Source organism: Balaenoptera physalus, assembly GCF_965194825.1.
Source record: "Balaenoptera physalus genome assembly, chromosome: 4".
Taxonomy (NCBI): Eukaryota; Metazoa; Chordata; class Mammalia; order Artiodactyla; family Balaenopteridae; genus Balaenoptera; species Balaenoptera physalus.
The window spans coordinates 22,369,589-22,394,794 of record NC_138891.1 but is presented as its reverse complement, the minus strand read 5'-3'; the positions used below and the strand labels follow the sequence as shown (position 1 = coordinate 22,394,794).

At 51.5% G+C, this 25,206-nt stretch overlaps 1 protein-coding gene across 1 annotated transcript; it reads left to right on the top strand.

Moving 5' to 3' along the window:
- The first annotated feature begins 1,573 nt into the window (after positions 1-1,573).
- RBP1 (retinol binding protein 1) lies at positions 1,574-24,975 on the top strand. Its single transcript, XM_082461364.1, has 4 exons — positions 1,574-1,817; positions 2,369-2,547; positions 22,197-22,298; positions 24,732-24,975. The coding sequence occupies exons 1-4, from the start codon at positions 1,745-1,747 to the stop codon at positions 24,783-24,785; spliced, it is 408 nt and encodes a 135-aa protein (XP_082317490.1). The 5' UTR covers positions 1,574-1,744; the 3' UTR covers positions 24,786-24,975.
- The last annotated feature ends 231 nt before the right edge of the window (positions 24,976-25,206 follow it).

Genomic DNA, 25,206 nt, shown 5'->3' with positions numbered 1-25,206 from the left:
GTGGCCCCCTCTTCGGCATGAACAAAGGAGAACCGACTAGAGAGGTGGGGAAGGCGGGGGGCGGGGGCTCTGCCTAGTGCACGAGGGGACCCTCTGGGCATGGCAGAGAGCCAGCACTGACCGGCGCTTGCTGTGCACCTTCAGACTGGGCAGGGCGGGGATAGGCTGCCCCACTGTCCCACTGAGATGAGCCCCGGGCTGGCCAGGGAAGGCTGCAGAGCCAAGGCCTGTGTGAACGACCGATGGTGTGAGCGTGAGACGAGATGGGAAACAGGCCTGATGAGGGGTAAAGCCGTCCACAGCAGTGGCCCTCAACCAGGGGTGATTTTGCTCCCCCTGCCCCCCGGCCTGGGGCATTTGGCAATGTCTGGAGACATCTTTGTGGGAGGTGCCAACTGATATCTGGCACGTAGAAGCCAGGGATGTTGCTAAACCTCCTACAATACGTAGGGCACACCCCTCCCCACCTACAAAAAATTATGGGGTCCAAACTGGAGACAGTGCCAAGGTTAAGAAACCCTGGTGTAGAGCAGGGCAGGTGAGAGAGGCTGAAATCCAAGCCACTCCCTGGGACGAAGCTGCCCCTACTCTGATGAAGAGGCATCTTTTCCTAACTCAGCCGGACGTAGTGTGAGGGGAGGGTGGGCGGGGAGGCGGTGGGGTTGGAGCCATGGTAGAGCTAGAGTGGGAGGGGAATGTACCTGCTGTCACCTAGGCTGTGAGTTATGCAAAAAGCAATTTAAAAGAGTTGTTTAGTCTTTAATAGAGGTCAAAAAGTCAACCCACATGATTATGTCATCTCCTTGCTGGCAAAGACAGAGGTTTTAAAGCACCATGACATACCCACCAGGTGAGAAATGAGATGTGCTCAAAGATCTTTATTGCAGTACTGCTTCTAATAGTAAAAGATCGGAAAATAATATATACATAAATGTCCAGCAGTGGGGGACAAGCTGGATACACAATGGAATATCCTGCAAAAGAATGAGGTCTCCAGAACAGAGTAAGTGAAAAAAGCTAAGTGCACCACACTGCGGAGTGCTGTACTGCCACTAGGTGAAAGCGGAGGGGAAAGTCAACAGTGTATTGATAATTGCTTACATTTGCATAAAGCAGTGGATCTCAAACTTCACTCTGCAGAGGGCCTTTTTTTAACCATACTTACTTCAAGCAACGTCAGCCTTGCTTTTATGTGGGGGAGGGATGTGGGGAGTGCCCCACTTTTCTTTCCCGGAGTTGAACTGCCCAGCTTTCTGGATCCTGGAGCCCCACCGGCCACCCGCGCTGTAAGCCTGTAAGTGGTCTCTTTCCCTAATTACTCCAGCAAACGCAGGAGAATGTTTCCCCACCCTCAAGGGGCCGCTGAATGTGAGAAGTTCAAGGCGTGTGAAGGAATCCCGCAGGAACCGAAAAGTTGGAATCAATAAAACAGCCCTCACCTCCACCGCCATCTCCTTTTCCTTCCTAGGGAAGGAAACTGAAGGTCTGACCTAGGCGGCGGCGGGCCGGGTACAACCTGGCCCTCCGACATCCCCGGCCCCGCCCCGCTGAGGGGGGAGGAGCGACAGCTACGGTGGATCCTCCCGCTGGCTTTGTGCGCGCTTGCAATCCAGCTGTCGCCGCCCCACGAGCCCCTGCCCCCCGAGGGCGCACATTTCCGGGCCGCCCACCACCCGGATCGCTCCGCAAGCCCAGATCTGCTCCCGCCCGCTCGGTCCCGGTCCGGCCCCAGTCGCCCCCTGAAATGCCGGTCGACTTTACCGGGTACTGGAAGATGCTGGCCAACGAGAATTTCGAGGAGTACCTGCGCGCGCTGGGTAAGCGCTGCCCGCCGCGCTCTGCCCGGGGCGCCCGGCCGGGCCGCTGCGGGTGGGATCCCGGCGCCCTCCCGAGCCGGCCGCCCACCCGCCTGCCTCCGCCGGCCCAGCCACCGCCCTGAGCACCCCGACCGGGGAAGGGGCGTCTCCAGGGGGCCAGCAAGTGCGAATTGGAGGACGGGGGTTATTAGGGTTCATGGTGGTCAATGTCTGATGGTTGGCTCTCGAAGTGGATAATTTCATTAGGAAAGCTGGGCTTGATTGGCTAGCTTTAGTTTTCAAAAGGTTAGCATAAGGGTAGAAAACTTTGTTGTAAAAAAAAAAAAAACAAAAAAACAAAGAAAGCAAAGAAAAGAAAGAAAGAAAACGACACAGACCAGCTAGCTGCACGCAGAGGCCTTGCTAATGGAGCAGGGGACCCCGATGGTTTCCTTGCGGGGGGCGGGTGGGGGGCGGGAGAAGCGGCCTCCTAGGGCCCCGCTACCTTGGCAACATTTCTCTGAATTTTCCAGTCAACTCTCTGCTCCTTTCTGCCCCCGCACTCCCTGCAGATGTCAATGTGGCCTTGCGCAAAATCGCCAACTTGCTGAAGCCAGACAAAGAGATCGTGCAGAACGGCGACCACATGATCATCCGCACGCTGAGCACTTTTAGGAACTACATCATGGACTTCCAGGTTGGGGAGGAGTTTGAGGAGGATCTGACGGGCATAGACGACCGCAAGTGCATGGTGAGGCTTTGCGTACACCTGGGCATCTGCTGCCCAGGGGTCCTGACCGAAGGCAGGACTAGTTCATCTGAGAGGGGAGCAAGGGCCTTTGTGTTCTTAGGGGCCCAAGATCTTCACACTCCCAGCCCCCAAGGTAGGCAGCTCTCGACTCATCAAGCATACCCTCCGAAATGAAAGCTGTGGTTTGTTGAGTCTCTACTGTGTCCTGGCATTGGTGCTTTATACACTTGCCTTCATCTAATCCTCATAACAACCTCTGAAGGAGGTCTCAGTATGCCCATTTTACAGATGAAGAAACAGTCTCAAAGAGACGAAGCAACATGCTCAGAGTAACACAGCTAGGGAGGGGCTGGGCAGGAATTCCAGGCAAATCTGTTGACTCTCTTCTTTGTCTGAACTGTAGGCTGGGGGAGGAAAGCAAGATGAAACACAGGCAACCCTTCTGAAGTGTAAACTTCCTACCAGACCTAGCATGAAGCCACTCTAGGAAGCAGGGGGCACCGTGACTCTGCCTTCTGACCTGCCCCTCTTCATCCCCAAAGTGGGGTTTGGCTCCTGGCCATCCCCTTCCCTACCCTATCCTCCACTGCCCCCTGAGCTTCCTTTGAAGCTTGCAGCCAACAACCTACTCAGTAGGTCAGTGCCACAGCAGCCCAGGCCAGAGGAGGAACAGTGGGGGAAGGGAGTGAGCCGCCTGCCCCCAAGGATGGGAAGCTGGTGACCCGGAGACCCCAATTAGCGTCACCACAGCAGCCTCCGGAAGGTCAGCCCGGGGCCTCCATCAACATTCTTGGGGTCACTGGGAGGTCAGGGTGCTCCCGGTCTCCCTTTCCCGGTCTTGGGTCCAGAGCTAGCTCACTCCCACCCCCAGGGAGCTGCTTTGCTTACTGGTGAGCTTCTCCCTGACTCCTCTTCCCCTCCCCCTCCTACCCTTTACTGAGGGTCTGCTCCGTGCCCTGCACTGTGCCAGCTATTTTACACCACAGCCCAGTGAGGGAGGGGTTAGGAACCCCGTATTTTACAATGACTGAGGCTCGCAGAGGAGATTCCAGAGACTGGACTTGGAGGCCCACACTCCTGCTCGGGGCCAGGCTCGTCTGTGGCTTGCCTTTGCAGAAACCGGGTGTCTGGGGTTCGTCAGGACTGTGGTTGAAGGAGTGCCGGTGTCTGGGGATGAGGAACCCCAGGCCAGGATGACTCACCCCCCTACTTGTTGATTCATCTGAAGGGGATCTGAGTTAGTGTCTGAGTCTGCGCTTGGAATGGTGGCGGAAGAGGGGGTGGCCGCCAAGGAGGATCCTTGGAGAGGCCACTGTGGGGGGAAAACGCCACTGTTGTAGGGAAATGTCAGGTCATGCCTTTGAAAGGCCCAAGGCCTCTTAATCCTCGGAGAGGCTCACAGTGGGAAAGGAGACCTTCAGACAGGGCCTGCCTTGGCGAGGAGGGGGCCCGGGCCTGTCAGACCACTGCCCAAGGTCTGGTCCCTGGCTCGCTGCCTGGAAATGCACGTAAGAACAATCCTTGTCCTCGGCCCACTCTTGAGGTACTTACAGGGCACAACAAACATCTCTATTTATTTTGGGTCACTGCCACCTCTGGAATGTGCTGGCTTGTACTTACTTGGCTAATTATCTTTGCTGTTTCATTCCCACCCTCATCCATTACTGTATGAAACATTTATTGATCACCTAGTAATACTAGTTAATATAGGCAGACCTCGGAGATATTGCAGGTTCAGCCCCAGACCCCCGCAATAAAACGAACATCACAATAAAGCAAGTCACACGAAGTTTTCTGTTTCCCAGTGCATATCAAACTTATGGTTACACTATACTGTGGTCTATTAAGTGTGCAGTAGTATTCTGTGTAAACAACAGTGTATATACCTTAGGTAAAAACTACTTTGGGGACTTCCCTGGCGGTCCAGTAGTTTATACCCCACACCTCTAAACCAGGGGGCACGGGTTTGAGCCCTGGTCGGGGAACTAAGATCCCACAGGTGGCGCAGCCAAAAAAAAAAAAGAAAAACTACTTTATAGCTAAAAAAATGCTCACCATCATCTGAGACTTTGGCAAGTCGTAATCTTTTTGCAATAGTAATGTCAAAGATCACTGATCACAGATCTCCGTAACAAATAACGAAAAAGTTTGAAATACTGCAAGAATTACCAAAATGTGACACAGAGACCCAAAGTGAGCAAATGCTGTTGGGAAGATGGCACCAATAGACTTGCTTGATGAAAGTTGCCACAAACCTTTAATTTGTAGAAAACACAATATCTTTGAAGTGCAATAAAACGAGGTATGCCTGTACTCTTCAAGTGCTGAAGTACCGTTCCCGTTTTATTTTAACTCAGTGAATCTTCACAATGCTGGTTTCAACCCCATTTTACAGATAAGAAAACCAAGGCAGGATTTCTTGTTGTGTGACCTTGGGAGGTTAAGGAAGTGGCAGAGGGAGGGTGTGAATGCGGTCTGACCCAGCGGAACATGTCACAACCTCTGATGTCCAGGAACTCACAGTCTTTGTGGTGGAGACAGACACACACACAGTGAGAACACAGTGTGATCAGTGGTGGCAAAGGGAAGCTCTAGAGGAGGGCATCTCAGAAGGGATTCTGGAGGTGGTGACTTCTCCACTTACTTGTAACAGAAAAGAGGTGGAAGGGACGGGTTTGGACACAAAGGAAGGGGCACACGGCCACCCTCTTTTTTCGGCCATTAAGCATTAGGACAGTGGTAGGTGAACAGATCAGGGAGCCCAGCAGCTGGGCAAACTCGATGACATTGTATGAGGACTCGTGGTCACCTTTGCTGTCCCAAGACTAAGGGCGGCCCCCTCCCAAGTATTATAGATGGCGCGCACTAACCGTGCTGTTGCCTGTTGGGAGGATGGACGGCCCTCTGCTCTGGCCTCCCCTTGGCCCTTGCACTGCAGAGAAGCCCTTCTCGCCTGCTGCCCAGCTGGAGGGGGGCCACAGGGAAGAGCACGGCTGGGGGAGAGCATAGGGTAATGGAATGATGGCAACTGCCCAGCCTCGTGCTTGTGAATGAAGGGGAGCTGCCTGCAATAGGCCACGTGGCCAAGGCCTGGAGGGTCCTCGGGGGGTCCTGGGCAAGGTGGTTGCCAAAGAGAGCGCACCACTACCCGCTGCTTCCCATGCTCTGCAGCCACCAGCCGGGAGCAGTGGCCGGAGGAAGCCAGTTCTCAGCATCAGGTTGGCCTCATTCTAACATGTACTTCCCAGCACATTACAAGGATCTCATTGCTCACCTGTTCTGTTCATTCCTTTCTTGCTCCTGTAAGCATTTCGTGGTGCTCACTCTGTCTTTGCGGCCCTCGCGTTACTAAGATGAATCACACAAGAGTCCCGCCCTCGTGGAGTTCAGTGTAGCGGGGGCAGCAGACCAAAGCAGTCAATCATACTGAGATGGTGTGCTGATGGGGAAGGACAGGCAGAGAAGGGCCCCTCGGGTCTGGGAGGTCAGGGGCTGTTCCCACAGGAAGTAGAGTCTGAGTAGTGGCTTGAAGGATAGGCAGGAAGTAGGCAAACAGAAAGGGGACGAGAGGAAGGCCAAGGCCAAGAGAACAGCACTTGGTAGGTGCTACTTCAGACCTGTCCCATCCCAACCCTGGGCTCAGCCTGGGGACACAGAGGCAGCAAGGCCTCCTGGAGCACCCAGGCCAGTGGAGGAGACAGACACAGCCTCAGGCCATTACAGCCCAGTGCAGTGATGGAAGCACAGCAGGCTAGGAGGGCAGGGATGGGGGGAATGGGGGGCAGGCAGTGGTCAGGGAGGGCTCCCGGGAGGAGGTGATGGCTGAGGGGGCCTTGAAGGACAAATAAGAATTAGGGCGGATGTGGAGAGCATTTCAGGCGAAGGGAGCCACGTGCACAAAGGCCCAGAGGTCAGAAAAGGCCTGGCTGGGAGGGGTTTCATCCGGGACAGAGGTGCGGTCTGCAAAGACTTCATGTGGCCAGAGTGTAGGGTGTGGCTGGGGAAGAGGGCAGTGCTGAGGACCCAGTGGGGAGCCTGGATGTGGCCCCGACAGGTCCCAGGGAGCCTTCTGGGAGAGGCGTGGTCAGGCTGCCATCCTCCCCAAAGGGCCCAGAGGCTCAGAGAGCTCTGCTCCTGCCTCTTTCCATGGGAACCTTATCTGTCTTCTGGAACAGCAGCCAGAGGATGAGATCTGGCCTGCAGATGTGTTTTGTTTGGCTCACACGATGTTTGACAAATTTAAGAGCCAGTTGCCAATGACTGCCAAGGATTGTAAGATGTCGTAGAAAAATCCATATTTCTGGCTATTTGTACCCCAGTAAAATCAAGACTGCTGAAAATGCTGGGTGCCCTTTTATTCCTGCACCCTGTGGATCCCCAGGACACTGTCGCAGTTCCTTCTTTTAGATGGGACCTTCTCCACTCTTCCGCAGCCCTCACCCCACCCTGGTACCTAAAGTCAAGGATCAAACAGCCGTACGTCATTGTTTGCACCGTGTGTTCCTTAGAGCAGTGGTTCCCGAAGCTGAGACCGGCGGCGGCCGCAGCAGCAGTAGCGTGAGAACTTGTTAGAAACACAGATTCTCCAGCCAGACCCCTGGTGGATCAGAAACTCTGGGAGCGGGGCCGGCAATCTGGGTTTCAATAAGCCCACCAGGTGGTTCTGGTGCAACTAAACCTTGAGAACCACCACTTTGGAGAAAAGAAACCTCTCTGTACCTGTGTCTCTGTAAAAAGTGGAAACCACTCAGGATGTTTCTTAGGCACTCAGGTGTAGAGGGCCACATGCTGGCTTCGTCCATCGCTGGACCCCTGTGGACATGGCAGTCCATGCCCAGAACCACCTGAAATGGCTCTGCGGTCTCTCCCCAGGCTGACGGGTGGAGGGGCTCAGACCTGTGTAGCCGGGATCACTCAGCTCCCATTTGCAGTCTTTTCTATTCAGATCTTTACATGACCACAAGCAGCCAAGGCTGTGGTTTTGGTAGAAGTGTATCAAGACTGGACTCAGCTTTTCTCCACCGCCTCCTGCACGCCTTTATCCATTAAAATGAAATCTCAGGCCCAGTTTGAAACCAGTATGATTTATTGAATCTAGCAGATATGGAGGCTTTGGCAGGGTGGGGACCTTCCGAAAGGGAGATGCTCCTTCGCTTCAAATACCGTTCCCCGCGCCAGGGCCAGGGAGCCCTTCGGCACAAGGAATGATCGGGTTTCTGGTTCCCAGCTCCCCCGGCACAAGCAGCTTTTGTGGGAGAAGAGGAACCTCGGCAGGAATCCCAGCCGGGACCCTGGCTCTGCATGGTGGTGGCAGAAGGGCCATTTGTCATCCCTGTGGACACCGGGTCAGGTTTCCCCTGGGGGAGGCAGCTTTGTTCACTCAGCAGCGGGCACCTCCTCCCAGGCTGAGGCCTTGCCTTCATCTCCAGCCTTGAACTCAGGATGACCCCTTCCGCAGAGCCTGCCTTCCACTTCCAGCCCTCTGTTGCTTTCTTTGTTTTCACTGCAAAAGGAAAAAAAAGAATTCAAATGGCACAGGAGAAAGTGGACTGAAAAGGAAAGGACCCCTTCCCTTACTTGGCCTCATTCCCACCCCCAAGAGGTTATCACTGTTACTGTTTCTGGTGGATCTGTGCAGAAATCTTCCTCGAATATAGAAGCCATCCAGCCATGTAGTTATTGAGGAGGTGATTTGTCAATGTTTCTATCTAAAGCCGAAAAAGGCAGAAAGAGGGAGAGACAGAGAGAGAGAAAGAAAGAAAGGGAGGAAGGAAGGAAGGAAGAAAGAACGAAAGAAAAAAAATCTACTTCTTAGCACATTGTTTTCTCACTCGATGATATTTCTTAGGCATCTTTCCGTATCAGCACTTATATGTTTCCTTCCCTTCCCTCCCTGACTTACTTTCCTCCATCCATCCATTCGTCTAAGTATATATGGTAATACATGATATCTACCAAACTGCTGTTAACGCTTTGGTTTAAATTCTTTTGCCAGCTTTCTTCTGATCCTATTCTTGATTCATTAAAGAGATTTTTTTTTTTTTTTTTTTTTTTTGGTTCTTATTTTAAAAAACACGATGCCAAAGGCAGAATTCACTCCCTGGGCTGCAGAGCTGAGAATGCCATTGGATTTGGAAGCCTTCTGAGAGCTGCCCCTGCTCAGATCAGGCCCCCAGCATGTGGCAGGGTCTTTTCCAGGAAGGAAACACGGAGTCTCTTTCATGTCTTAGCTAAAGTTCTTCGACCTTTGAAATCGGTGTCAGCAGCATGCTTTTGAGGATTACAAAAAGAAGAATTAAAGCAACCCAAATAAAATTCACAAAGTAACTTTCAAGAATCACACTTGTTTGTTAGGTTTTGTTTTTTGTTAGGCAGGAACAAAGGAAAATAACATGTGCTAAATCCTTACTGAGTGCCATGCCTGTCCCAGATGATTTTAGCACTTTTTCTCTTTTGGTCCCCACAGCAAATGCTGTTCGGTGAGTAACATTATGCCCATTTTACAGATGGGAATCTGAGGCTCCTAGTTGAGGAAACTTTTCAGCCCAAGGTCATCCAGCCAGCTGGTGGCAGAGGAAGGGTTCTAACTAGTTTATTTATAAAGCTATTACAAGGTCTCCTATGGAGCTCTGCTGAGGGCCAGCACCTCAGTTCCTTATTGTGAGGCTCATCGCAACCTGGAGGTGAGCACGGACGGTACTGACAAGGCTTGGGGATGTGGAGAAGGAGTGCTGGTAGTAGAGTCAGACATCTGGTTTTGAATCCTCCTCTATTACTTAGTTAACAAAGTGACCTTAAATGACTGGACCTGCTGCCTCTGTTTTCACATCTGTAAAATGGGCATCATGATTGCTGCTTCACCTGGCTTACAGCAAATTCTGAGGACCATGGTGATAGCACAGAAGACAGGGCCTGGTGAAGCCACAATACTATGTGCAATAAGCAGGCAAAGCCCTTCTGATACCCTAGACTGCAGGCAAAGCGAACTTGTGATGGCCAGATGTTTACTGGAGGATTATAGCTGTTTGTTTTTCTGACCGACATTGCTCTCCTTATTTGGTGGGAATGACCCCTACTTACCTGTGGGTTCTGGTGAAGCTGCAAATCCCAGTACATTGTGTCTCCTGGGATGAGCACCTTAAACCAGGGCCATGACAGTATCCCGTGGCCTGTCCCATGATTGTGCGTTTGACCTGCACTGGGCCAGTCGTACGTTTCCTGCCACCCTCCATGGCTGCATGCGGAAATCCAACAGAAGGAAAAAATAAGATGAGGCTGGTAGATAAGCAGAAATGAGAGAGAGAGAGAAACCTCAGCATCGGAGGGTTGCTGGAACTCCTGACACTTAATGCCATTCGGAGACTTTTCGTGTGTACTTGAACCAGCGAATACATGCCCTTTCTTTCCCCTGAAACTATTTGAACTGGTTTCCTGTTGCTTGCACCTAAAAGCATCCTATGACATACAGAGCCCACAGATCATGGGTTAAAAACCACGTAAGTAGTTAAAGCACTAGTTCTCAGACTTGAACTTGCCCCACATCCAGAGTTTCTGATTCAGAAGGTCTAGAGTGGGGACCAAGAACTTTTCTAACAAGTTACTGACTGATGCCAATGCCGTGGGTTCAAAGGTCATGCTTGTGATAACTACTAAGAAAGAGAAATGAGGAAGTGGGCTGGCCCACGCCCGGGTTCCAGGGTTCCAGTGATGTTCTTGTCATGATTCAGTGTAATAAGCCTGTGCTGGGGTTAAGGGTGCCCAGTTATGGGAGATGAATGAGAGTGGAGAGATGCAGTCCCTGTGGATGAAATCTGCCTGGGGACACCAAACTTGCAGCAGCCCATGATGGTTTGCAACTGAGGGTCTGAGTAAGTGATACTAGTAGTGTGTGCAGCTGGACAAGCGTGGGATACAGAAGAGCAACTGGGAGCCTTGGCTTTGAGATGAACCTGGATTTGACTCCTGGGTCCACTCTCCAACTGTGTTTCCTTGGGGAAGGTACTCTATCCCTCTGGACTTCAGTGTTCTCATTTGTAAAAAGGAGCCAGAGGTAGTACCACTGATGGGATGTTGTGAAAATTAAATGTGGTAATGAATTATTTCAAATTTCTATTGCTTCGTAACAAACCACTTCAAAACTTAGCGCTCCGAAACTCCGAAACAATAACAGTTGTTTATTTTCTTCATGAATCTGCAGTTAGGGCAGGGCTCAAAGGGGATGGCTTGTCCCTGCGGCATGCCATGTCCATGAGGCGTTGGAGGGTCCACTTTCCAGATGGCTCACTCATACTCACTCTCTACTGGCTGCTTGAGCTTCCTCACAACGTGGCAGCTGGGTTCCAAGAACGAGAGGGCCAAGAGAGCAAGGCAGAGTGTATGACATTCTTAAAATCTACTTAGCCTCTGAAGTCATATAGCAAGAATTTTGCCATACTCTGTTGGTTGAAGCAGTCACAAAGGCCCACCCGTCTTCCGAAGGAAGGGGGCATGGACTCCACATCTCAGTGGGGGAGCACGTCGGGTGGAAGATACTTTAGAAAAGTTCAGTGTGCTATATGCAAGCTAAGCTGTGACCACAGTGCCTGGTGTCTGGTGAGTACACAGTGGGAGTTGGAATATTATTCTCTGGCTGAAGTTTGCAGGTCTGTCAGGGCTGGGCTCTTGTTTCTGGCTGATCTCAAGTAGCAGCAGAGCCCACAAGGACTCCATGGGGGTGGGAGAAGGTGTGTGGTGCCTGGAGCTGGGTCTCTGCAGGCAGGGCGGGGACTCCACCTCCCTGGGCTGCCTGCCACCCAAGGCAGGCCCTGCATGGGAGGCTGGCGTTTGAGTTGAAGGGCAAAAGGATGGCCTCAGAGTGTTGGGAGTGGTGCAGGGCTTCACCTTCAGCCCTGCACCCACCTCCAAAAGTACTTGATATATGTTATGTATTCAACCCTCCAACATTCCTAGCACAGAGGGGCTACTCTCCCATTTAACAGACAGGGACCTGAGGTCCTGCCAGGGTCACACTCCCAGTTAACTACAGCCCAGGGACTGAACTTCAGATCTCTCTGACTCCCAACTTTGTGTGGTTTACAGAACAGGCTGCCTTCTGCTGGTGTCCCTAAGTGCCCAGGAACCACAGGCCGTTAGAGTGACTGTGGGTTTTTAATTCCATAGACCACTAGGTAGCCATGAAAGTGATCGCTGTGGAGATAAATGGAAAGTGTTTATGGGCAATCAGTCCACAAGTTCCATAGATTCTGCTTCTTAATATCTCTCTCCCCTTTCCCCATCTTCTGAATATCTCTTGCCTGTAATAATAATAACAATTAATGTCTCTTATGCTTAGTATGTGCCAGGCTTGGTGCTGCTGGCCGAGATCTGCAGCTTCCGGGCTGAGGGCGGTTGTTCCTGGCCCTCCTCTAAGCTCTTACTTGTCCACAGCCCGTCTCCCTCTGAGGCAAGACCTGGCAGTCCGGCTGTGTCATAACCGGTTCAGTCCATGAACCAGACTGTCATCTTTGGAATCCCATCTCTGCCACTTACAAACTGGGTGGCATTAAGCAAGTTACTTCACCTCCCTGTGCCTTCACTCGTCTGTGAAATGGGAGTTATTATCAAGTAAGGGATCTACTTCACAAGCTACTTCACAATGAGGATTAGATGCAAGAAAGCCTGCAGTCAACTGCTCCATCAGTATGAGCTGTTATTAGTAATTCTCTCACCTTGTAAACTGTGTGCTCCAGAAGACAAGTTCTGGAGGTGGCGATGTGTGAAGGGGCACCTGGCCACCCAGAGAAGAGCTAGCAGGGTTACACGTGCAGAGGCTGGCCTGAAAGGGCACTTGCCTCTCCACCCTGATGGAGAACGGTGCGGGGCAGCGGGGTGGGCCGCAAGGCCAAGAGCAGAGGGGAAACCAGTGCTTACTGAGAGTCCAGAGCTGCAACAGGTCCTTGCAACCCCTCGTTTCATTTCATCCTGATGGCTCTGTTCTGTGGCGGGACTCATTAGCCCCATTTTGCAGATGAAGAAATGGAGGCTCAAAAGGTAAATTGCTGGGGTCACCCAGCTAGAAAGAGGTGGGGATGGATTGGAGCTCAGGCCCACCTCTATCCAAGGCCGTCATCAAGTCCCTCCTGAACGCCCAGCTCAGTCAGGCAAGCTGCTGTCTGCTGGCCAGACGAGCCCCACAGCCTGCCAGGTTCAATGACAATGGCATCCATGGCAGCAAGATGTTCATGTGGGAGCGGTAGGCAGGACATGGGTTCAGAGTCGGGGAGAAGGGGGTTGAAACCATGACTCATGCTCTTCCTGGCACGATGACTAAGCACTCCAGACCTCAGAAACTCGGGGCCAGTGTCACTCCAATGGTTAACCTGTTTATATAAGACTAATCTATGGAAGAAGAAACACATACCTGGGATATTTTGTCATTTAAAACAAGGTGTAAATTACAAGAGTACCCTTAGAATGTTTTCTGCCATTCATTCATTCTATTGATTCAACAAATGGTAATGTGCATTTTCTCTGCCATAGATTCTAAGGTAGGGGCTGGTATCCTACAGTGAATAAAAGGATTCCAGAGCCCAAAGAACTCTTGGTCAAGAGATCCTGACCTGCTCACTCTTCCCTGGTTACTGAGCTACCATCTTTTATCTTCTGGGAACTGTTTGTTTCTGTTCGCCTTGAAAGATAAAAAATAGGGGCCAGAGGCTCTCGTGGAAGAGATGAGGCCTTGGGTGGGCTCTGCCCTTCTGAGCCCCTCTGAGCACCTTCTGGCAGGACGGCCCCTCCTTTATTCCACCCCCACTGCAGGTGGACCTGAGAATAGGCCGATTTCTTACACTTGCCCAAGTAACAAAGCCAGCTCTGCCTGCCAGATAAGCAAATATTTGGATTTTCCATTGTACCAGGTTTGGCTGGTGGGAGCCACATAGATGTGAAGTGAGGAAGAAGAGATGCTGGGAACTTCTAGGGTCGGAGGTGCAGGATCACACTCCCTGGGGAGTATCATGCCGTGAGAGTCCAGCCTGGCAAAGCCCATTTAGAAGCCTCACTCATGCAGCCCCTGACCTCCCTGCATCTGTGCAGGCTGTTCCCTCTGCCTGGGATTCCCTCGTTCCTCTTTTCCAGATTCTACTTCTTCACCTAACTCTCTTGATGTTTTTTGGTGTCGGTTCCAGCATTACCTCCTCCGGGAAGCCTTCCCTGATGGACCTCTGTCTCTACTTCAGAGGCAGATGGTGGGGTGCCTTCCCTGATGGACCTCTGTCTCTACTTCAGAGGCAGTGGGAGGTGCCTTCCCACTTCCAAAATCACCATCACCTACCTCTACCCAGCACTTGCCATTTTGCTGGAATTCTCTGTCTGCTTGTCTTCAATAGTCTGTGAGCTCTTGAGAACAAAATTCTCACCTTCCCTGCCTCTATTTCTAGCACACGAGGCTGGTGTGCAGGTGTGGAACCCGCATTTGCTGAATGATGCTTCCTTACGCAGAACCATGATGCAAAGTCTTACTGTTCATTCAAGGGTCAGCTTAGATCAGGGAACCGCAGAGCCCAGTAGCCAAGAGCATGGGCTGTAGAGTCAAACCTCATCTCTGTACTTCATGGCTGGGTGACCTTAAAGCCTCAGTCTCCACATCTGTAAAATGGGGAGAAGCATAACTGCTCCAGGAGGTTTAAAGAATCAACTTGATATGACCCACGCTTTAATACCCTGCCCAGCACATAGTGAGTATTAAATAGATGATTTTAAGGTGATGATGGTGATGGTGATAATGACAGTGTTGTTATTACTTACACCAGGAAGTACCCAGCACACAACATGCAGGTGCTGTTGATGCCAGTTTACATGTCTGTCTTCCCTCCAGCCTGAGCTGCTCCATGGCAGAGCTTGGGTCCAGCCCAGCCTCAGGGCCACCCTCGGTGCTGGGCCCCTGCAATGACTGAGCCCAGTTCCACAGGATCCCTGTGACCTTCTGCAGCCTCACTTCCCCCTCCCCATCCAGAACCTTGGCCTCATGGGGCCTTGAGCTCTCTGGCGGTTTGTTGTTTTAAAATTAATCCTGGGCACTTTCTGGAATGTTTAAGGAATTTTAAAAATTTTCATGTCAAGATTAGTCTTAACATTTTATCATTTAGTTTGTCCTAAGAATCATGTTATCATTTGCTGTTCGCTTCTTCATGGTATTGGAATCACATTTGCCCATGCCCACGAAGGCCTGCTGTGGCTTTACTGGTCTATAGCTGTTGCTTCTAATGGCTTTTATGTGCCTAATTACTCGTTCGTGTTTTAAGGCCTTATTGATCTAGTTTTAATATGCTTACAGAATGAATCGGCTTTTCCCCCGAATGTGCTGATTTTAGGTCATTGCCGTTCCCCTGGGAAAGGATCAGAGGCTCACCCAACCTGACCTCCCAGGCAGGGCAGCTCATGGGCTCAGCCAGAAAGAACTGGGTTCAAATGATGGCTCAACCCCTAACCCCGAGGAGGCTTGGGCTGGTTACTTAACAAGCCTAACTTTGATTGGCCCTAAATCTTGAGGTGGAAAGCCCCCAGCACCATACCTGGCACTCGGCAGGTTCTCAGTTACCTTCCCTGCCTTTCCCACCCACCCACTTATTTCACAGGCACGGGAGGCTGAGAACCTTCTGTTATTCCAGAAACCCTCAAAGCGTGAAGCACACTGTAACATCAAACTCGAGGAGGAATGGCCAGTTTGTATCTTTTAGCGATTCACATCGCGCTTAGAAAGTGTCTTAGTCACCGTCTGGTTTTTCAATTTTCCCCTTAAATTTAAAGAGCACAGGCTTGGGAGTCGGACCTGGGTCAGTCCTGGCTCTGCCCTTTGCAAGCAGAACTGCCATGGACAAGACCTCCCCTCTGAGGACCTGGCTCTGGAACCACAGAGACAGTAAGGTCCAGTCCCAGCCCTCTGGGAAGTGGCTCTGTAAGCAGACGCCTCCCAGAGCTGGGTGGGCGAGTGGGGGCACCACCCATCCATCTTCCCCCTGCTCATGAGAGTGGATGTTTGGGGCACGTGGGAGCTTTAAGGAACGTCACAAGTTCTTGGCAGCCAAGCTGAATCCCACTATTTGTGGTTCATGCGAGGTCACTGCCAAGAGACGGGTCCATTTAGTGGGAATGGTCTGTCACTCCCGGTATAGGTCACTCATACAGGGTGAGGGGCTTGAGGCTTCCTTGGAGCCAGCTTCCCCAGGCTGCTTGTGGGAGCTGAGTTTTCTATGTCACCCCAGTGCCAGGTCGGGTTTCCAAGTGGTCAGGGGAGCTGGATAATGGCTTTTGAAGTGACAGCCCCCTGTCAGAGTAATACAAAGCTGTCTTCACTCATCTTTTGGTGCACGTATCTCCGGGAAAGCTGCTGACAAGGCCAAAGTGTTGGAGGTTATTAGTTTTTAATAGAAAAGTGAGACCGGCTTTGCTTTAGAACCAGCTGCCCTGGGCACCAGCTCGTTTGCAGACTTCAGATGGTCTAGGCGGTGAGAATTACCGTTGGGAGGGGAGTTGAAGGTGGCCATACTTGCCCCGTGTTCTTGGTTTGTCTGGGCTTCGTTTCCAAGGTGGACTTCCCAGAAGTGGGGTGCCGGGCAGCTCTGCCTATCCCCGTGGTTGGTACCATGCCCACCTCAGCCGCCACTGGCATCTGCCTTCCTGTGTCACTTGAAAAGCACCAGGAACATCTTCTTGCCTGAAACTCCCCCACTAGACCCTGATTAAATGGGTTAAGCAATGGTGAGTGTCCAAGCTGGGCGACTGAATTGAATGACCTCTTCAAGACCCTTTCAGATCTGCATTCACAGGGCAAGCTGAGCCTTGTCCCAGACTTTGCCTGGTGTGGCACAGGTGGCTGCTTATCACAGACGGAGGTCACAGAAGGAGTCCTCGTTATCAGAGGCTATGTTTTGTGTCACAAGAAAACAAGTGACCATTGTTTGCTACATCCCCCTCCCAACATTCTTTCTTTTCCTTCTTTCCTCTCATTTGTTTGTAGGTGATCGTCCCCCCGCCCCCCCTTTTCTGTTCTTGGGACAAATCTGATCCTCTGGGAAATGGCTGATTTATTCCCACAGGGTACAAAGCTTAAAAAGAAAAATCCATGCCCACCACATGTGAACGTGGAACAGCAAAGCGGGAGAACTAAATCGCATTTTCAGAGCCATCGCGGCTGTCAGTGGGGAGTCTCCAAATAGATCTTCTGCTTAAACAAAGACTAACTAAATTTTAGGGGACGCGGACATCGCAGGGCTCCTGGGCACCCGGCTCAGCAGGCAGCCCCTGCAGGGTCTCCTCTTGGATCCAAGTCTCCTGGAAAAGAAGGAGCTTCTGAAACATGTAGCCATGGTGAATAGCTTGTCCATCACTTCTTCACAAATCTCCAACTTAAAAAAGAAAGGCTCTAGTTGTTGTTCAACTTCGACAGGCAAATCCCACCCTTATCTAAGCTCTGGACATCGTGATTACCATTACCTCGGGACCCATATGCCTGCCCTATGCATTTTATGTATATTTTCTCTCATCCTCTGCATACACTGGTAAAGTAGGTCTTGCAGTTATCCAAAGCCACATAACAAACGACCCCAAAACGTGATACATTAAAACAACCACCACTTGCTCTCATGATGCTGTAGGTTGATTCAGTGTCCACGGCTCCGTGTGACTGCATTCAGCTAAGGGCTCGGTTGGGGCGACCAACAGACTGTCACAACCTCTGGCAGTGACTGCTTTCTCATCGTCTGGGGCTTATCATGCGGGCTTTCACTCTAGTAGAATAACCTGCACTTCCTGAAAGCACAGCAGCTCGGTTCCTAGAGGGGAGGGTCCCGAGAGGACGAGCCCCCAGCGTACCAGGGCTTTTGAAGGCGCCTCTTACCTCACGCTTGCTGCTGTCCTGTTGGCCAGAGCCAGTCTCGCAGCCAAGGCCAGAATCAATGTGGGAGGGTCTTTACAAGGGCGTGAATGTCACGTGACCCATTGGGAGCCCCGATGGAACAGCCTGCCATAGTAGGTACCATGAATCCCCCTTTTGTAGATGAGGGCCCTGAGGCTCAGAGAGGTTCATCCTGTTGCCCAAGGTCATTCCACACAGTTAGGGACAGAGGACCCAGGTCCACTGACTCCAAGGAACATGTTCTATGCTGACAATACTGGGTCAACCTGATACAGGGTGGGAGGGCGGCAGGTACCAGGAACCCAGGGTAAATTACAGCTGAGCTTCCCAGAGGACAGCCTGGCAGACTCCCTGGCCCACTGGGGAGTGTTCCACCCAGCAGATCAGAGCCATGGGGCTGTGTGAGGGCGCAGGCAGCATTGGGGGGCATTGAAAACATGCTCCAGGCCACTGTCTCAGTTATAGTCTGGCACTATGACCCTGTCTACCCCCCAGCCTCGTACTCGCCCCTCCTTCAGCACTGGCCTGCTTGTCGTAATTCACTCTGTTTGGGATGCCTCCCCACTTTAAAAAACTAGCTGTGTTTTCTCTGAGAATGAGGGGCCCTCCTGGGCACTGCAGCCCCTGTGCTTCCCCTGATGGCAGCACCTACCACACTGAGCCACAACTGCCGGGCACTTCTCTGTCTGCCCGTCTCTGCGGTGATCTCTTAGCCCAGGGGCCTTCAGGACCCATCTCTGGCTCCCAGCACCCCACACTCAGCAATGGTTGGGCTGAACTGAAGTGTGTTCCTCCGGGGGGCTGCTCAGAGTCTTAGCATAATGCCCATGTTTTCTCTGCACCCCCCAAAAACTGAGCAGACATTGGCTGGGTGCGTAGCCTGGCCTGGGAAACAAGGGGGCACTGAGTCACACAAGGCCCATGTTCCAGCCCAAATTGTTTTCCTCATTAGCTGGGTGACACTGAGAAAGTCGCTTAACCTCTCTGAGCTCAGCCTCCTCTGTATATCCAATACAGACGAAAATAGTCTCTTTTCCATCCAACTCACTCTGGGTCAAGAGTCAGCGGGAACTCAGGGCTGAGAAAGTGCCTGCTCTGGACACTGACATAGCATTTGTGCGTTAAGGATCCTTCTCTTTGAGGGTCTGATTTGTAGGGCTCTAAGAAAGGGTTCTCTACGCTCAAAGAGCCTTCCGCTCCCTGAATCCCTTGATCTATCATGAAGCCTGAAATTGTGCCATCCATCATTCTTTTGGTAAGGTATTTTTATTAATCTATATCCAAACGGTCCCTGTTAAAAGATGTCAAATGATCCAGAAAGTGTAACATGTTAGCACAGGAGCAAAGCCTGCTTTACTGGGGTTTTTTTAATTTAATTTAATTTTTTTTTTATTCAGTAGTTTCCTATTAGTTATCTATTTTATACATATTAGTGTATATATGTCAATCCCAATCTCCCTAGCCTGCCTTACTATTTTTTTTTAGATTTTTTTTTTTTAATTTATTTTTGGCTGTGTTGGGTCTTCGTTGCTGTGCGAGGGCTTTCTCTAGTTGCGGCAAGCGGGGGCCACTCTTCATCGCAGTGAGCAGGCCTCTCACTATCACGGCCTCTCTTGTTGCGGAGCACAGGCTCCAGACGCGCAGGCTCAGTAATTGTGGCTCACGGGCCTAGTTGCTCTGCGGCATGTGGGATCTTCCCAGACCAGGGCTCGAACCCGTGTCCCCTGCATTGGCAGGCAGATTCTCAACCACTGCGCCACCAGGGAAGCCCTGCTTTACTATTAATGAACATCTCTTTCATGCTCATTCTCTGACATTGACATTGGAAGGGAAGCAGGTGTGAGCCTTTTGGAGATCAAGGTGGTGATCCTTATCAAAAGCCTTAAAAATATGCTCACTCTTTCATGCGACAATTTTTCCTCTGGAAATTTATTCTAAAGAAACGTTGTGCTCAAAACTGTATACAAGGAAGTCTTCTTTATAGTAGCACAGAATTATAAATAACCTAAAAGTCCAGGAATGGGTAATGGGCTAAATAAGTATGTATGTACAGTGAAATACTACCAGGATTGTCCTCATGGGCCTGTGACCAGTGCAGTCCCACAGGCCTCTGTGCCCAGAAGGGCCCCTCACTTGGTTTAATGCTCTGCTGTCACTGTCTTAAAATTCTTAATCATTTTTTAAAAAGGAGCCCTCATTTTCATTTTGTGCGGGGTGGGCACTACAAATTACATAGCCATTTCCTAAATATTATATAACAATTAAAATAATGCTTATGAAGAATATCTGCTGAAGTGGAAAATTGCTTCTATTAAGTGAAGAAACTAGGGTGCAAAACCATAAATGATGCAATCGAATTTTTTAAAAATAAAAATATGTGTGTGTGTGTGTGTGTGTGTGTATACACACACACACACACACACACATATATAAAGACTGGACAGAAATACACCAAAATCTAATTATCTCTGAAGAAGCAAGATTTTAGGTATTCTTGTTACTACTATATTCTTTTTTGAGCATTTCTCGAGTTTTCCAGGGCAGAGGGTATGAATATGCTCATAGACTCTAATATTTCCGGTGGAGAGAGAAGTGTATCTATTGTAACTGAGCACCAGTGGGTCTCTCTTGGCCTCTGATAGCGTCTGGAGCCCTCAGTGTGCCGGGTAGACTTCTGGATAAACACATGAAGAGAAGCTCAGTTGATGAGGAGGCCAAGTGTTCTTACGAGCTCCTTGAAGTTGAGGCACGTCTGATTTCAGTCCCCACTTCCCTTCACAGTCTGGCCATGGACAAGGCGCCCAGTGAATGGGCATCTTGTCTGTGGCTTGAGGTCTTTAGTGGCCTTTACCCTCGACCCCCCTCGTCAGACATTCACTTCATTCTGTCCTGACTTGGAGGTGGGACCTTCTTTCTGGCTTGGGGCTGGACATGTGCCCCGAATGATCTCCGGACCAGGGAGAGGAGCCGCCCGCCCCCCACCAGGTCCTCCTGTGCCCCTCTCCCTCTGGGCTCCAGGAGCAGAGGGCAGATCGATGCCTGGGCAGAGCTGGGGGCGCACTGGCTCCACCTCTTCCCCTTGTGCCCGCCTCTCATTGCAGACTTCATCCCAACAGTAGAGGGCGGTAGAGATCAACAAGCTCAGGCGTGAGACTGTGGGTTGGGGAGGAAGGGGGGGTGGCCCTCCCGTAGGGAGTGGCCCACTCACTCCACACTCATTTCCCAGATTCCTCCTTCTCTCCTAAATCTTTATCAGGCTCTAGCTGACTGTCTTCTCAGCTGAGCACGGCAGGAACACAAGAATCCTAGAACCTTACCTCCGTAAAGCCAAGGCCTCTGACACCTCATATGACAGATGGGGACACTGGGGCCCAGAGAAGTGATGGACTTGCTCAGAGCCACACAGAGAAGGGGCAAATGGGGTTCTAACCTCTACAGGGGGAGGCAGGGCCCATGTGGGTGGGAGGTGGGTAGCTGCGGATATGGGAGATGCCCACTGCACACAGGTCCCAGTCTAGACCACGAGCTCCTGGACCATCTCCCCTCTAAATTCCAGCACTTCGAGCCCTGTATTTCTGGGTGGGTCCATGTGCACAGGCTGGGCCTCCTCCTGCTGTCTGTCTGCCCTTCAGCACGCCCAGTACTTGGCGGGGCACGCGGGGCTCAGGGAAGATGTGAGCGCTCAAAGCTGGGGCCGGAGGCAGGGGTCATGGCCAGACCGGACGGGCAGACCGGGGGCTTCCTCCTCTTTCCCCCACGGTCCCCTGGAATGTGGAACCTGCCTGAGGAGCTCCTGAGCACGCCCTGTGCTGTTCAGTCTCTGTGCCTTTGTCCGGTCGTGTTCCGCAGAGAAGCTCTCTCTCCCAGCGCCTGCTTGTCTCTGCTTCCGATTTGCTCTCCTGTCCTTCAGAGCCCAGCCTGGTACCTTCTCCTCCCAGCGCCTCCCTTCCCTGAGTCTCCTCTGGGCTCCCGCAGCCTCTGGTCTATAACTCCGGTGACGCTGGGCACCTAGGGAGGCAGCGTAGTCCAGTGGGGAGGGGGACCTCTGAGCGTCACAGATCCGTGTTCTGATCTGGCTCTGCCATTGACACCTGGGTGGACTTGGCAAGTGCCTTAGCCCGATCTGGGGAGCAGAGATGCTAGCCCATGCTCCACGTGGACAGTCATGAGGATCCAGAGTCAGCGCGAGAGTGCCTGGAAGAGCTGCCGTTTGTGCCCGCAGATGGTGATGCGTATCTAAGGCCATTCTCCAGGCGGTGAAAAGATGTTTGAGGAGGTGGGGGGGGGGGTGGCTCTTTTTTGGTGTCCCAAGACCTTGCAAAGGTTGAAACAGTGAATGAATGAATGAATGAATGTCTGGGGATGAGCAGGATATTCTAAGAAGTCTGCCTCTCACCACCGAGATGCAGGCCAGCAGCCCTCACGCACCCCCAGACCCGGTGTGCACTCAACCCTCAGAAACCCCTCCTCCCTTCCCAGCCCCATTCTCAGCCTTTGCACCGACAGCTCCCGCCCCAGTGACTTTTTCTCCCCTAATTACCCATTTAAATGAAATTTATGAAGGTTTTTGTGAATTTTAAAACCGATTTGCCTGCTTTGATAAGAGCACGTGATGGACAAGGAGAATGAGGCTGCAGATTTTCTGTAATGAAATTGACTTGAGTGCACCCTGGATTCTCCAGGTTGGGGCTGCCCCTCCCCCCGTGCCCAGGGGCTGCTGGCTCCAGACTGACAACTGTGGTTTTTGGCTCCGCAGACCACAGTGAGCTGGGATGGGGACAAGCTCGAGTGTGTGCAGAAGGGCGAGAAGGAGGGACGTGGCTGGACCCAGTGGATTGAGGGTGACGAGCTGCACCTGGTAGGTTCCGGGGGTACGGGGGGTAGGTAAGCCAAGCTGGGCCCCAGAGGCCCTGCTCATGTTGGGGTCTGGATGGACTTTGGAAGTAGGCACCATGGGTGGACCTTGGTTCTGCTCTGAAGCTTCTCTTCCATGGCCCTGGGGAAGATGCTTGAGTGACTTTAAAAATCGAGCAATGTGTTTTCAAGGTCTAGGCTGACCCACTTGTCCAATCAGAGGGAGGAGGTGAGGGGATGCATCTGCTAAGCGTGAGATGGGGAGCATTCTGTGTCTCTTTCCATTGTCTCAGCAGCCCGATGGGCCAGGTACTGTTATGGTTCTTATTTTGGAGATGAGGGCACAGAGGCTCACATCCAAGTAACACAGCTAGAAGACAGCAGAACTTACGTTTGCTCCCAAATGATATCTGTTTTCACCATGCCAAATTGTGGCTAGCCAGAACCAGGCGAGTTCTCTAAGCTTCTCAAGACATGATCTTGTTACCTGAAAATTGGGTTCACCTCTTGGTGGGTGTCGAGCCAAAAGATACAACCAAGCCAGAGGTCGGGAGAAGGAAGAGTTTATTACTCGGATCAAGTGAGGAGAACACCGGGACCTTTCCCAAAACTGTGTCTCCCTGAACAGCAAAATTGGGGAAGTTTTAAGCCAAGGGCACATGTGTATTCATGAAGGGGCTTGAGCAGAGGAGAATTCAGCATTGAAATGGGGCAAAGGTCAACAGAGTCCAAGCTTTAGTTGATTGAAGTCATGAGGGTCAGAAAAGGTCCACATCATAATCCCATCCTCCACCTGGGTGGAGGCCTTAGTTCCCGAGGAACTCAAAGATGGTTATGTGTATCCCTTGAGGAGGAACTAGGCCCCTGTTTTATCACTGAACTGTGATAAACTGTGATAAGTCACTGAACTTGACTGCTTTTCCTTGGTTCCTGCATTTCTTCACTTCCCTTAAGATAAGTAATTACTGAGACCTGTTCAAGGGCAAGCACTGTAGCCAGGCTTAGATCACAAAATGGCTTAGGCCAAAAATGGCTTCTTTTATGTCCGGGCACTCCCTACCCTATCTGCTTACAATCTCTACAATCTAGGTTGGAGGAGGAGAAGCCTTTCTCGGCTCAGGTGTGGGCCCCACTCACCCTGTCCTCCAGCCTGGGATCGCTCGTCAAAGCCACTTCTATTCTATCCATTGTCTGGAAAAAGCACACCCAAATCCAGAGTAGGGGCCTTAGCCTCTGGGGGGCTAAAAATAACACCTGCCCTCTGAGCGGAGACCTCCTGTCATTCCTTCTGCCACCTTGGAACTCCCCAGCTACTTTCCTTCTGAGAAAGGGGCCTCGTCCAGGTGACCTAGGGTCTATTCTGACTTTTGGGGAGGTGCCTTCCTTCCCTCAACCTCATCTGCAAAATGCCATCCTAGCACATAGGGCTCCTGCCAGGGTCAGGGTCTGCAGGAGCTTTGGGACAGGTGAGCGCTGAGAGGAGGCACATCATATTCAGAGGCTGCTTAGGCTCGTGTAGAGCCTGGGCTGCAATGCCTGACCTTGAGCCTTTCTCCCTCCTGGGCCTCTGTTTCCTCAGCTGCAGAACCATGAGGGTAGGTTATGTGATCTCCATTGGCCCTGTCAGCTCAATAGTTCTGTGGCTTTTTGCCAGAGGTTGCAAAGTGCGGGCCACAGGCCTCTTTTGTTTGGCCATCATGGGCTTCAAATTTCTTCAGCCAGTAATTAAAAAATTTGGAGATGTCACATAAATATTCAGATTTCTAGACTCCTACCAAAACAAACAAACAAACAAAAAGCTTCACAGGTAGGCCGACACTGTGCTGTCATTCTTGCTGGCAACACTCAGCAGGGGTTGCCCTGGAGGCAGAGCATGGACTTTCTTAGCTGCATTTAGCACTACCTGGGAGCTTTTAAAAATAGCAATTCCAGGACCTCACCCTCTGAGATACTGATACCAGTCTAGCCTAGAACCCAGGCATTTTTCAAACTCCCCCCGTAACTCTAATGTGCAGCTGAAGCTTGGAACCACCATGCTAGTTTACAACCCTGGTCTGCGGTGACCCCTTTGGCGGTTGAGCCTTGTGTCTGGCCCTGATTTCTTGCAGCCCTGCACACAGACTCTGACCTGGGCTCAGGCCTTACGTTCTTAAAGCCTTTGGCTTGTCGAGGGTAGTAGACGGAGGGAGGCATCTGAGAGTCCTGTCAGTCAGCTCTGAGCCACATCTGTCTCCAGCCAGCTCTGTCTATAGGGCATAGCCAAGACCGATGTCCACTGATCCAGTTCAACTGACTCGCCAAGGAATTGTCTAGTTCAGACCAACTCTTGGGGAAAAATAGCAGTCACAGAGTATTTTCCAAGCCCCTGCCCCTGGATGCGCTGAGCCCCAAGTGTGACCTTGCTTTGGTCAATAACGAGAATCTGTTTTTGTTTCAGGAGATGAGAGTGCAGGGTGTGGTCTGCAAGCAAGTATTCAAAAAGGTGAACTGAAGCCTGAACATACCTTAGTCTCGAGGAATGAGTGGCATGGACGGGGAGGGGCCAGGGTCCCCCCCCCCCCTCTCTGCACAGCATGGGGCAGAGAGCCAGCCTGCATCTGTTAGCAGAGTCTGTCTCCTGGCTTTGTCTCTTTCCCTTTTCTTCAAACGAAGCCATCCCAATAAAAGTGGTCTCTGCTCGAGATGTCTATTTTGGAAAGGCTTTGAAACCCCACTGTGCTCACATTTTCTCTGAAGGCTTCTGAAGCTGGCTGCTCTTGACGCCAGCCCTGAGCGGAAGGGAGAGATTCAGCCACAGCCTGCAGATCTAGTCCTGATGTTACAACTGTACCGTCTCTCTCCAGGGCACAGGCTTGGGTCCCGGGTCTGTGGCCTGACATTCAGTCATCTGTGTTTTAAGTACCTACCATATC